The 13,091-nt window shown below is 42.4% G+C and overlaps 1 protein-coding gene across 3 annotated transcripts in view; it reads right to left on the reverse strand.

Moving 5' to 3' along the window:
- The window catches only part of ARID1B (AT-rich interaction domain 1B), a 401,326-nt gene that overhangs the window by 94,690 nt on the left and 293,545 nt on the right, over window positions 1-13,091 (reverse strand). For all 3 annotated transcript variants that reach the window (XM_070417417.1, XM_070417415.1, XM_070417416.1), the window contains one exon: window positions 3,194-3,437. In XM_070417417.1, the coding sequence (XP_070273518.1) occupies window positions 3,194-3,437 (244 nt within the window). The remainder of the gene's footprint in view (window positions 1-3,193; window positions 3,438-13,091) is intronic.

Raw genomic sequence — 13,091 nt, forward strand, 5'->3', positions numbered from 1 at the left:
CTCTGATACTTCTTAGCTGTCAATCTCATTTACCAGGGCAGAGATGGAGGAAAATGATGCTCTTTTTCAGCAAACCCTGGGAAAGCAACACGAGGAAGAACCCCCACAACATTTTGGCTTTCCCTCACCCCAGCTATCAGCTACACAACAGCTGCGCATTTTAACAATGACTGCATGGAGACAATGATTGAGAGAGCCAATCTGTGACACATGGAGAGGCAGCAGCAAGATATGGTGGGAGGCAATGGGAGAGAAGTGAGGTCAGAAAACACAAGTTAGTTTTGGGAATGAGAGGAAGGAAGGGGGAGAAAAGAAAGCAAAAGGCTACATACAGAAAAATACAGGGAAATTCCAAACAGATGTTCCCAAAGCAGCAGTTTGCACATCTTGCCCTGGGTGGGAAACCAGGCGATTGCTCCCTGACCTTTTTTTTTTTTCTTTTAATATATTTTTATTGATTTCAGAGAGGAAGGGAGAGGGAGAGAGAGACAGAAACATCAGTGATGAGAGAGAATCATCGATTGGCTGCTTCCTGCACACCCCCCACTGGGGATCGAGCCTGAAACCTGGGCATGTACCCTGACTAGAATCGAACCCGGGACCCTTCAGTCCCCAGGCTGACGCTCTATCCACTAAGCCAAACCAGCCAGGGCCTCCCTGACATTTTTATTTCATTGGTACAGACTCAGAAACAAATGACAATGTAGGCCCTGGGCAGTTAGCTTCCCAACACAAGTTTAAAATACAAACTATACTCGTTAAACATATCCAAGGAGGCTGGATGCTCTCTATTGAAAACCTGCTTTCCCAAGAAGTGAGCGAGAGAATGAGCTCCGTAGGTGCTGCCCTGCGGTGATGAGGAGCAGCCTCGTCCGCGATGGAAGCGCAGCCCACCGACCAGCCTGTACCCTGCACATGACACAACCGAGCAGCGGACTCCGACCAACTCGCCTCCCCCCGCCCCCCCGCTGAGCCACCTCCTCTACAACATGTAGCAGCACAGGTCCCAGTGAGTTCTCCGGTTGGGGCATGTGTTCTATAGCGCATCAAAATCCAAACAGGGAAATTTTACAGTTTCAAAATCCCCGTCTGGAATGATAAACCTATGGATAAAACTATCAGACTGTGAACTACCCATGTCAGGGATTTTAAATGAAAAACTGTAATGTCTTTACCTCAGAAATGTCTTCATTTAGGATTAGGAAAATTCCTTTGACCCAATTCAAAAAGGAGGAGTGAGTTCCTCTTTTGACAAATACAGTAATTTACATAGAACTTTCCAATGTTTAGGTAGGTGATTCCTCAAAAACCATCTCAGTACCAAAATCTGCCTAAGGAATTCTGAAATAGAGAGCAATCACAGCTTTAAAATGTTAAAAGCAGGCAAGCCCAGGTTTCAATTACCATAAGGACAAATATTTTTGAAAGAAAGGTGACATCAAACTGCCTCAATCAAAATGTATTAAAATTATACCTATATCCAAAATATGGATGATTCTTAGAAACATAATGTAGTCAAAACAGCCACTATAGACGACCATGTGCGGCATGGGTGACCGTATGTCCTGACTTGCTCGATCTCCCTGGTTTATGCCCGTTGTCCTCCTGCAATTATTAATAGCAACGCTTACCTGCTCCAAAGTGTGTCTCTCAGCTTGGATGATATGTTATATAGTCATTCTAAATACAATACAATTCTATAAAGCTCAAAACTAAATAAAACTAACAATATATACTCTATAGAAGTTTGTAATAAAATTCTTTAAAATCCCCCAAACCGAAGAGAATGATTAAAAATACACAGAGAACATCCAAGGCAGGGAGATGCACAGGGCTGGAGATAATGCAGGAACACACATGCAGATGCGCCATCGACAATAAACACTCCAATCCTAAAACTGCAGAGTGGGCTCACGAACATTCATCCAATAGTTATGTTTCATAATTAGCATGTTACATATGTGCATATATACGTTCATACACACATAACACATCCCATAATAAAGATTAAAAAAAAAAAAGGTGTAGCCCTGGTGGGGTGGCTCAATTGGTTGGACCGTCATCCTGTAGATCATAAGGTTGCCCATTCCATTCTGGTCAGGGTACATACCTAGACTGCAGGTTTGATACCTGGTGGGGGCACGTATAGGAAGCAACCGATCGATGTTTCTCTCTCACATCTCTCTCTCTGTCTCTCTCTGTCTCTCCCCCTTACCCTCTCTCTAAAATCAGTAAAATTTATTCTTGGGTGAGGATTAAAAATAATTCATAAAAAAGGTATAAAATGGTAAAAAGGGTAAAAACTACCATCCATACTTTCAAGATAATAGAATAAACTATCAGAAAATTTATCTGCAGTCCAATATCAATTCTGGTAGGTTAGTAAAAAGTGCTTTCTGGCAGCCGTCTACATCATGTTAGCAACATTTACACAGAAAAAAATGGCATCTACTTTGCTGATAAAGGAAAGCTTACTGCTTGGTGGGTCTGAATGAATGAAGTTTAATCTAAGAAAGAAGGATGAGGATGAGGCAAAGGACAAACAAACAAACAAATAAATAATCCTGAGCACACAATACAGGAAGCAAAAGATACAGAAATAGTAGGACCACTGAAATAGCTAAGTCAAGAGTTAGTTCACCGGAACACAAACGTCTTATGTCAAAATTAGAAGGTAATGTTTGTATCAGTAACAAGGCCTTGAGTGTATGCTGGCAAATTATGACACTGGTAAGTATAAACACTATATCTATTTTAGAAAATAACTGCCACAGTATAAGTTAAATAGAACCTAAAAACTAAGGCCAATACTCGTCAATAATCTCACCCTTAGCGGCACTAATCAACAGAGATCTTATTTAACAGAATCATTACTAAACATATGCTAAGAGAAAAGAAGTAATTTCCTGGCATAAGTTTAGGCAAATGGGCAAACTGAAGATATCGGCGTGATTGGTGATTTTATTAATTGGGTGTTTATATTCATTAGTTGAATACCTTTAGGAACTGGGACTCTCAAACGCTTTGGTCATAATTCACAAAGTTATGCTCCTAATACGTGGTCCCATCACTAGATTTTTAAATAGCAACAATACAAAACAAAACCCCAAAACAATGGGATGTACATTGCTCTTGATGAACACGAGCTGTCTTTCCTTCAGAGTAAAAGCATGGTTATTTCGAAAGGGAATACCTGGAATACTTGCAGGAGAAATTGGGCCTGATCGTGACTGGTTGCTTCCTACAGGCGAGCCCACGGGAGAAGGCGATGGGCCCCCGGGAATGCTGGAGAGATGGGGGGATGCGTGTGGAGAGAAAGGCGACTGGGCTGGGTTGCTCTGATCCCCTTGGCTGCTCGTGGAGCCCGATGCACTGACTGCAGAGCTCAGGGTTGCTTCCGTTCCCGTGGGGAGGTCGTCAATGGAGCCTGACAGGTCCTGCGAAAGGAAGACAGCATGGATTTATAGAGGAACCTGTTCGGACCAACACCTGGTCAAAACAATTTGGAAATCATAACCACACCCCTCAGCAATGAAGTTTTCCTAGATAACACCCAAAATTCAGAGCATGGCCACTTGTTATGAGAACACTTTACTCTCATAAGTTGAACCCATAAGATCTGATCTATCCTAAGAAGTGAGTCAAGTTGTACGCCATAAAACCATCCTACAAGCTTTGCTTTAAGCTGTCAGCTGGGCCAAACATTTTTAAATGACAAAAAAAAAAAAAAATCAAAAGAGTACTATTTTGCAATATATGAGAAATATCTGCAATTCAAATGTCAGTGCCTGTAATGTTTCAGTGGCGCACGGCCACGGCCATCCCTCTGCCTGTGGCTGCTCTCGGGCCACAGGGAGAGCAGCTGAGACAGAGCGCGTGGCCTGCAGGCGGGAGTATCCGCTGTCTGGCCCCGCAGCAAGAGCATGCGGCCCGTTAGAGCGCGGGTCCCAGCACAGCCTCAGGGAGGAGGGTGATTCCGGCCCAGTGCACAGTGACGAGTGTGCAGAGCTCCCCCAAGATGGGACTGACCCCACACCAACATCTCCCTGGAAAGCGCCGGTGGGGGCCAGGGAGAACCTCACTGTCTCTGAAGGTGCCAACAGCCCTGGGAGCCCCGGGAGCCCCGGGAGGGGAGTGTGGGCCCCACGTGGAGATGCGCTCTCCAATACCCAATGCGCACCAATACGAAACAAAGGCTCAATCAGACAAAATCATTTGAGAGGAAATATGCTTTTTGTGCTTTTTTAGGGGAAAAGAATTGGTCAATAACTAGATATAAAACCATGGAATTAAACACAGAAAAGACTTAACTTTTAAAAAAATCATTAGATTCAATTGAAAAAATACTGAAGTAATTTTATGCAAATCTTTCTTCATAAAAAAACGAATGGTTACTTTGAAATTTTTAAAATTCTCTGCACGACCTATAAATTCTTTCTTGTCCTCCCTTAAAATTCCACGTTCTGGTTGAGAAAGCGACTCGGATGGGTGTTCAGAGAGCACCGTTCAGGCAGCAAAGGCACAAAAGGCATCTCTGCTGTTCACCCGGCTGATCAAGGCAATTCCAAGAGAAACATAAAAACGGTGGCTTTCTCAGTGCTCACGTGTCATCAGAATTTCAGAGCTGACTAGACTCAGTGCAACAGAGGAGCAGTAAAGAGATATAATTCTATATTGCTGTTACACACACGCGTAACTTTTATATGTAAATTATGGAGAAATATTCCCGCCCTGCAGACATTAGGCATCCATATGTATAGCTATCTTACAACACGTTAATAAAAGAAGTTCAACAGTGGTTTAAACTTCCAGCCTCGTTAACAAAGAAGCTGTGTAACTAACACTCCTCTGGAGGACAATTGAGTCAGCAGGGCACCGACTCCATTCTTCTTTTGTAAGCAGATCTATGACGCCTGCAAAGAACAGAACAGAGACCACACCGACCGAGGCACCTTCAAGCTACACTGCTCCCATTCACCCTGGGGAGCTGGCAGGGCAGGTAATGGCAGGGAGGTCGCTTCCAGGGGCCGGAGCCCCCACCCCAGCATTCCTTACATCCTTCCCCTTCGTGACGAGTGAGGGGAAGGCAGACTCCTGGGCTCACGCACAGTACATCAGTATTTTACCATGACAGTGTGGTTTGGCAAAATTGGGTTTTCAATATCTGAAATCACTCGGAATACAAAATGCCTTCCAGCACACCAAAAATAATATAACTCCTACTACTAATGGTTCATTTATTTTTAGAAAATCCATGCTTAAAAAAGGTTTTTTTTTTACTTTAAATTTAAATGAAAGTTTTCTGCAAAGACTTTCCTCTGTAACCATTATCCCTCCACCCTGCTCATGTACAATTTTCATTCTAACCCAAGTGCCAAGTACAAGAGATTTTACTGTGCATAGAATGAAATGCCACTGGGAGCATTAGCAATCCTACCAGATTCTGACAGGGGAAACGCTTATGAATTAGCATAGAGCACAAACAGGTATGTCCCTGATTCAATGCAGTGTGACAGGGTGGAGGACACAGGAATGTACATGGGCACATGCCACCAAGAAGAATTTTTAAAGATCTACATATAAGTAAAATAGACATACAATATTACATATACAGACTGTATATGCTCCTCCTGGAAAATTAGCATTAATACATTATTACTTACTACCTCAAAGACATCTTTTGTTTTGATGTTACTTGATTTATCTAATAAGTTAGTTTATTCAAATATAAAATCAGTCACTGCTGGCAATGTCTTACTATCCTAAAGCACTGGGAATAAGTTGGAAAATTCTACTCCCTTGCTTAATTAAATAAGTGGGCTTTTTAAAAAGCACACCAACTTCAAAATACTCTGCGCTGTGGCCTCATCACTGAGAGAGAACTGCAGGGCTGCGCACATGTGGGCATCTGCTCAGAGGCGCCCCGGGAGAGCAGGAGGATAAACACTGCGTTAGAAACGGGCGATATTTCAATCAATGAGACCACGCAGGTCTCTGGTTTAAGGGTTTTAATAGGACACAGTTAATGATTTCTCTTGTGACTTCCCCTGGGTTTGAGGCACAGGTTAAGATGCCAGCCCAATGGTCTTTAGAAAAGTCTCTCATTCATTTTCAGAAGCAGAACTAGTATCTATTCTCCTCCTTAGAATACTAAGTATGAAATTCAGGCGGTAGTTTTCTTTTTCTCTCTCCAACTAGAGTCTAGACCAGCCGTGGGCAAACTACGGCCCACGGGCAGGATACGGCCCGTTTGAAATGAATAAAACTAAAAAAACAAAAAAAAAGACCGTACCCTTTTATGTAATGATGTTTATTTTGAATTTATATTAGTTCACACAAACACTCCATCCATGCTTTTGTTCCGGCCCTCCGGTCCAGTTTAAGAACCCATTGTGGCCCTCGAGTCAAAAAGTTTGCCCACCCCTGGTCTAGACCCTACCTTTCTGAAAGGCAGGGACTCTGTGGGAGCTGTGGTGCTAAAGAGGACAGACTGACTGTCACTGCTGACTGTCACTGAATGACAAGCTTCCTAGTAACTACAGCTGCAAACACTACACCAGGAAGCCAGCACATGTCAATATTTCTAAATATTTACCACCAATGCTCTGCTGAAAACTACTGACTTTGCTATTAAAATTTTGCCATGAATTCTCAGCCCTGTTCCCAATGACCATCCTGGAGGCCAAGCATCCAGTGTCATTAGATACTCGATTTTCTAGAAACACACTGTGAAGTCACTTCATGCCCCACCTTATTTCAGAGCTATCATTTGCACACGAGACACAGTACACCCTGAAATTGATATTAGAATTGAGCCACTAATTTGACTGACATATATACACAAAAGGAAAAATATTTCACGATGACTGTTTAATTTTCATGATGTTTAGAGGCTTCTTTTCAGCACACACCTATGTGTGATAAACAGTGTATTTCAACACCCCGCCCCCCCCGCAAAGTCCCTGCTGCTTTCATTCGTCTAGACAGCAAATGACTTAAAAGCTTTGACCTCCTGTCTCAATGAACTAAAAATTGCAAAGGCACAGAAAAGCAGAATCTACGAGGAAAATCTTTAAAGCACCAATTTTTAGACTTAAAACATTTTCTTTCCAAGATGCTTTACATATCCTACTTTCTATTTAAACATGTGCAAATAACAAATACTTAACTCTTCCTCACATTTGACAATGTGTGCAAGGCGTAGTCTTAAGATGTGTGAGGTCAATTGGTAAAATAACATTTGATGTTAATTTAAAAACAGTGATAAGCAAACAATAAAATAAAATAAATGAAAGCAGTCATAAGCTCCTTAAAAATATTCATAAGCTCCACAAATGACAATCTCATATCCAAAGCCAGGGCTAACACAAGGATAACTAATGAGTCAAATATTCACTTTAAGAGAGGTACTCATGAGCCACTTTTTGGGGAAGTGGCTTCCACCTGATTCACTCCCATTCTCTCTCAAGCAAATACAGTGGGGCCTTGACTTACGAGTGTCCCTACTAACCGACTAACGAGTTTTTTGAGATACCAGCTGTCTCTCTGCCAATTTTTTTTGCATTGAGTTGACAGAGTAATTTGAGTTAATGAGCTCCGTAACGAGCTCGGTCTCGGAAGAAATTAAACTTGTAAGTCAAGGCCCCACTGTATTCCATTCTGGGAACTCACTTTAGGAGGACATTTATAGGATAACCAGCTAAAGTGATACTTGACAGAAGAAGAATTCAGAGTGAAGCATACTCTCATAAGTAAAAATATTATAATGGTTATACTTCCTTTTGATTTTTAAAAATCAGCACCTAAAATTAAAAGCTAGCCTCAAAGGTCCTTGGGTTAAATCTCCCGATAGGAAATGTGCTGCCGTTCTAAACTTAGCATTGGTAAACAATATGAATATGAAATATGCATGGTGCAGGGAATGTTTTTCCACTGCACGGGCCTCAGGGGGACCCTAAATTATTCTGTTTTGAACTCTGCCCAGGGATTCTCTGCTCTCCCACTATTAGCCGTCTTGCTGTTATGTAGGCTCGGAAGAACCACACACAGACCCTTTCACACAGTCCGGCAGTCTTGAACTTAAACATAATTTGGTAAGAACATGTATTTATAGTTTTCTTTTGGTTGCATGGAATTTGGGATTAAGGTTCATCTGGAAATAACGTACCCTCTGGTCACACGCTTAGGACCCCTCACAATGGCAAGGATGATGAGCAGGGTCAGGACGATTTTAAGCAACGACTGTGCCTCCATGGCTTTAGCACCTCCTTAGTACCAGAGACAGTGGGTACCGCTTCTTACGTGAGGAGACCACAGCATCTTGTTAGCTCCCGTCCATGGTTCCTACCCGCCCAAATGTTCAACTGACGTCACCACCTTGAGCCAAGCCCTCTCCTGACCACAAGTCAAGGCCCAAGTCAGAGCTGAAATACTAAACAAGGCTCATGTATGAGCAGCTGCTGCCTTTACTAATCCAGGAGCAACGGCATTTTAAAGAATACACGTATTAATACAAATTACAGACCACTGTGAAATGAAAGCTATAGGGGGCGGGAGGGAGATTTTGCATGGGGAGGCAGCACAGGCAGGCGCGCCTAGCTAAGGTTCGCAGGTGGAGCTGTGGGATGGTGCTTGGTAGGAGGAGGTGGAGGGAAAGGTAGAGGGCAGCTTTTGCACAGAGACTACATTTTATATTTAGGTTGCCTACAGCATGTGGTCTTGTACACTCCAATGTCCTTCTCTCATGGAGTCTCAATGAAGAGAGACAAACAGCCAAACAGCCAAATAAACAGCAGGAATTCTATGATGTGGAGCTTGGAGCATGCGTCTTCGCCAACCCACACTGGCCCAGCGCTGCCATCTGACAGGCCCAGACCAGGAGCAAAGATGTGCCCTTTGGACAAGGGGTGGGCAGGGGACCGGGGCAGAGGGAACCACGTGCAGAGACAGGAGGAACTATGGAGGGCACGCCACCTGGGTAGTGAGGAGGCTGGAGGATGAGCTGAGGCCTCCTGAGGGCAGCTTGAACAACCTCACATGCTGAGGTCAGGAACAGGGGCTTACACTTTTAGGACCAGGGAGCCACCAGAAGTTTAAAAGGCAAGCTTTAATATTATTTCCCAAGAAGGGAAAAATGCAGTGTGCTGCCAAAGAAGAAATGTCAAACATTTAAAAGAAAAAAACACACAAATATGTTTTCAAGTGTTTATGAACACAGAATATTTTTAAATCTATGTATTTTTAGCATTATATAAAATTTAACAAATAAGCAAACAACAACGACAACAAAAAGTGCTTAAATAACTGTCGGCCAGGTTAAATAGTAGTGTGCTTTTAGGCCGCAATCGTTTCATGAGTCTACATCGTCTTCCTACTGCTCATTTCCGTTATATTTGAGAGTCAATGGATAAAGCGAGGCAGAATATGTACCTTGCCCTTAAAACAGCACACTGGTGTCTAAAAACTAATTATGAGAATACAGTACAGAGTATACAGGCTAAACTCTTAAACCATCTACTCTACTCCCAAAGCCCTGGGGATGACTCCCAAGACATCAGTTACAAAGGGGAAACCAGCGAACGGCAGGAAGAGGGAGAGTTCATGAGTGGGTGCTTTGAAATATCAATGCCAGGTGAGGAATGATATGTATGAATGACCCAGGTGCTGTGAAAGCAAACTGACAAACTAACAAGATCCGTAAATAAGTGAGATTTCCAGTCTGTCTACTGATAGCAGTTTTTATTGCTGAAAGTGTCTCATAAATCCTTATAACAGAAAAGCAATGAGCACCACCTTTTGCATCCCTCATGGTAAAAACACTACTGTTTACCTTAGAGATACAATGCTTAGCACGTAGCAATTCTGCAAATAAAACTTAAAAATAAAAAGGCATGAACCCCCAGGAGACATTTATTTCTTCAGTACATAGCAATGAAATACTTTAAAACGGTAAGACCTATTGGAACTGCAAATAAATTAGCAACCTAAAAAATAAAATAAAACGACAGAAAAGCACACAACTCACACACTGTACTGAGTCTACATGGAATAAAGGGAAGTTTTATTTGTAGACAGGAACCTAGTTATTTTGACATTTTCCCCAGTCATATGAACCGTATAAACAAACATACTTGTTCTACATCCTTCACTGGATTTTTAAAAACTTTTTATTTTGAAATGACTTCAGACTTACACAAAAGTGGCAAAGACAGTACTGTTTCTACATACCCTTCCCCAGCTTCCCTACATGGGAACATTTTCATACTAACCATGGCACACCCATCAAAACTATGAAACTGACATGGGCACAATACTATTAATACAACTGCAGATAATTTGTACTTTACCAGTTTCCAGTCATGTCTTTTTTTCTGTTCCAGGATCCAACCCAGGATAGCTCATTACATTTATTCACCATGCCTCTTTCGACTCCTCCAACCTGCAACAATTTCTCACATATTTCCGAGCCCCCCTCCAAGTACTTGTCAGGTATTTTGTTGAATGTCCTTCAATCTGTGTTTGTTTAGTGTTTTCTCATATTAGGCTAGGCTTACAGATTTTGGGAAAACAGCACAGAAGTGAAGTTTCCTTACATAGCAGCACATCAGGGTATGGCATCAACATGATTTATCAGGTGATGTTGACTTTGGTCACTTGGCAGGTCTCTCCACTGCCAAGCTACTCTTCTTCCCTGCCCCTACTCCATTCATGAGAAAGGAGTCACCAAGCTACTCTTCTTCCCTGCCCCTGCTCCATTCATGAGAAAGGAGTCACCAAGCTACTCTTCTTCCCTGCCCCTGCTCCATTCATGAGAAAGGAGTCACCAAGCTACTCTTCTTCCCTTCTCCTACTCCATTCATGAGAAAGTAGTCACCAAGTTACTTACTCTTCCTCCCTGCCCCTGCTCATTCATGAGGAAGGAGTTACCAAGTCCTGCTCACACTCAAAGGAGGGAATTAAGCCCCACCTCCTGGAGGGGGAGTATCAAAGAGCTCGTGGAAATTAAAACCATACATTAAAACCACCAATAATTAGTAAATATTTGGGGGAAATAGACACAGCCATGTATGTATCCTGTTTGTCCTGGAAGTACTGCCCATTAATTTTAGCTTTATCTGTAGGTCTTGCCTGCAGCAGTACTCTGTTGTTCAAATGTTGATTTTTCTACTCCATTTCTCCTACTTTATTTAGAATTCTTCTTCAAAGAAAAGCTGTCCTACCTCCATTCATGTTTACACAATCAAGACAATTATTTCTCTTACATGCATTTTTTGTGTGCAACTTAAGTTCCTTTATAAGATGATTAGTTGATACTCTTGTCAACACTAAATGATAGTGATACTTCCAACTGAAATTTCACGATTATAAAATATTGGAGAGAAGAAGATATGTACTTCGTGCTTTCCCAGACACAGCTGGTGGAAAAATAATTTAGTATGGCCACTTCGAGCAATAATCTGTAAGCATCTTATAAAGCTGAGATGCATTCATCCATGACCCAGAAGGTCCACTCCTAGGTTTACCCTTGGGCACATGTACATAAGGAGAGATATAAAAGCGTAGAAGCACTGTTTCAGTACTGTAATAGCAAAAAATTGGAGGGAATCTAATTTTCCAGCAATATAAATATCTACAGATGTATCCAGAAAAGGGATACTATACAGCAGTGAAAGTGAATGAGCTAGAACTAAAAGTATCAATATGAATCTCATAAACAATATTGAAAGAAAACAAACAAAAAAACCAATGCGGCAATATGTAATTCATTGAGGAAAGAAGGCAAAGGACAGCGGTGGACCATCAACATGGTTGTGTAAATTCAAAAAGTCTAGAGCAGTGGCAGTAAGCAAAGTTCGAATGAGACAACAAGAGTGGGTACCGCTGTGGATCAGAAGGGAGATGGGAAATACAAGAGAGCAGGTAGGATAAGTTCATGGTCTTCCTGACATCCAACAAGCCACCAGGGCACCTGCAACTTGAGCCACCTGGTCTTACTGAGGTGAACCTCTGCTCTGCTCACTCCTCAAAGCCCTACTTCCCTCCAGGGCCAGCTTTTAACCCCTGGGCAAGGCCTTCCCGGACTCAGGCCAGAATGAGCTCCAGGTCACATTCATGTACCACAGAACTCTCGGTTGAGTTTAATGAATTGATCGAATCTGCCACAGGGCAAACGCTGGGGGAAGACGACTGACATTCAGTCCCAGCTTTGCCACTTATTAACGGACCGTGGGAGACATACTTAACCTTCCCGTGTTTCGCCTTCCTCATCTATAAAGTGGGAAACACTAGTAACTGCTGAGAAGAGCTGTGTGAGAATGAAATGAGAAATTATAAGTATAAGGATCAGTGCAGCAAGATCTCCATAAGTGCGAGCTGTTTTCACTATTAACCACAAGGGAGAGGCTGGGGGACAGGGAGCCCACACAGTGTGGAAGGGTGACAGTGCAGGAAAGCAGTGGTTTCGGGAGGGAGTGGCTGAGTGAAGAAGAGGGAGGGAAATGTGTCCTCCTTTTTACTAATTCTGGTGGATACTGACAAAGGCTTGCAGGCCCTGCTGGAATCGGGTTTGAAAATGAAACCCCAGACAGTAGCAACCAAAAGAGAAAGGGAATTCTGTGTGAGAGGGGCAGGGTTGTTTTTTCCCATTTTTCTGGCGACTTAGCTGGATCAATCATTCATAAGCTCATTAATGAGCAAGTCAAGGACTGCCTGCACTCTGTTTATGAACACAGACTTTCAACAATACTTTATCAATGACATTACAACAAACATTCTAGCACTGGAAAGTGGCTAACAGCAGAATGATAAGAAAAACACCCCAAATGACTCACAAGGAATCACAAATAACAAAATGTAACCACAGAGACTACTATGCTGAAAGAGCTGGAGGTAAGAGAGATTGGAAGCTTGGTGCCATCGCTGATCCGAGGTGGGCAAGACAATCGAATCTTGATTCGGTCATAACATGGGGGCTTACTTTGTCAATGGGTCAATAAAATGAATAAAGCAAATGATGAAGAAATTGTGAAGAACATCACTTTTAAAATATAAGATGGTATTATTTCTTGGTGCTAAGTTATATATTAGACACA

This window comes from Myotis yumanensis, unplaced genomic scaffold (genome assembly GCF_028538775.1).
Source record: "Myotis yumanensis isolate MYYU_CA2020_CCGP unplaced genomic scaffold, mMyoYum1.0.hap1 SCAF_6, whole genome shotgun sequence".
In the NCBI taxonomy this organism is placed as follows: Eukaryota; Metazoa; Chordata; class Mammalia; order Chiroptera; family Vespertilionidae; genus Myotis; species Myotis yumanensis.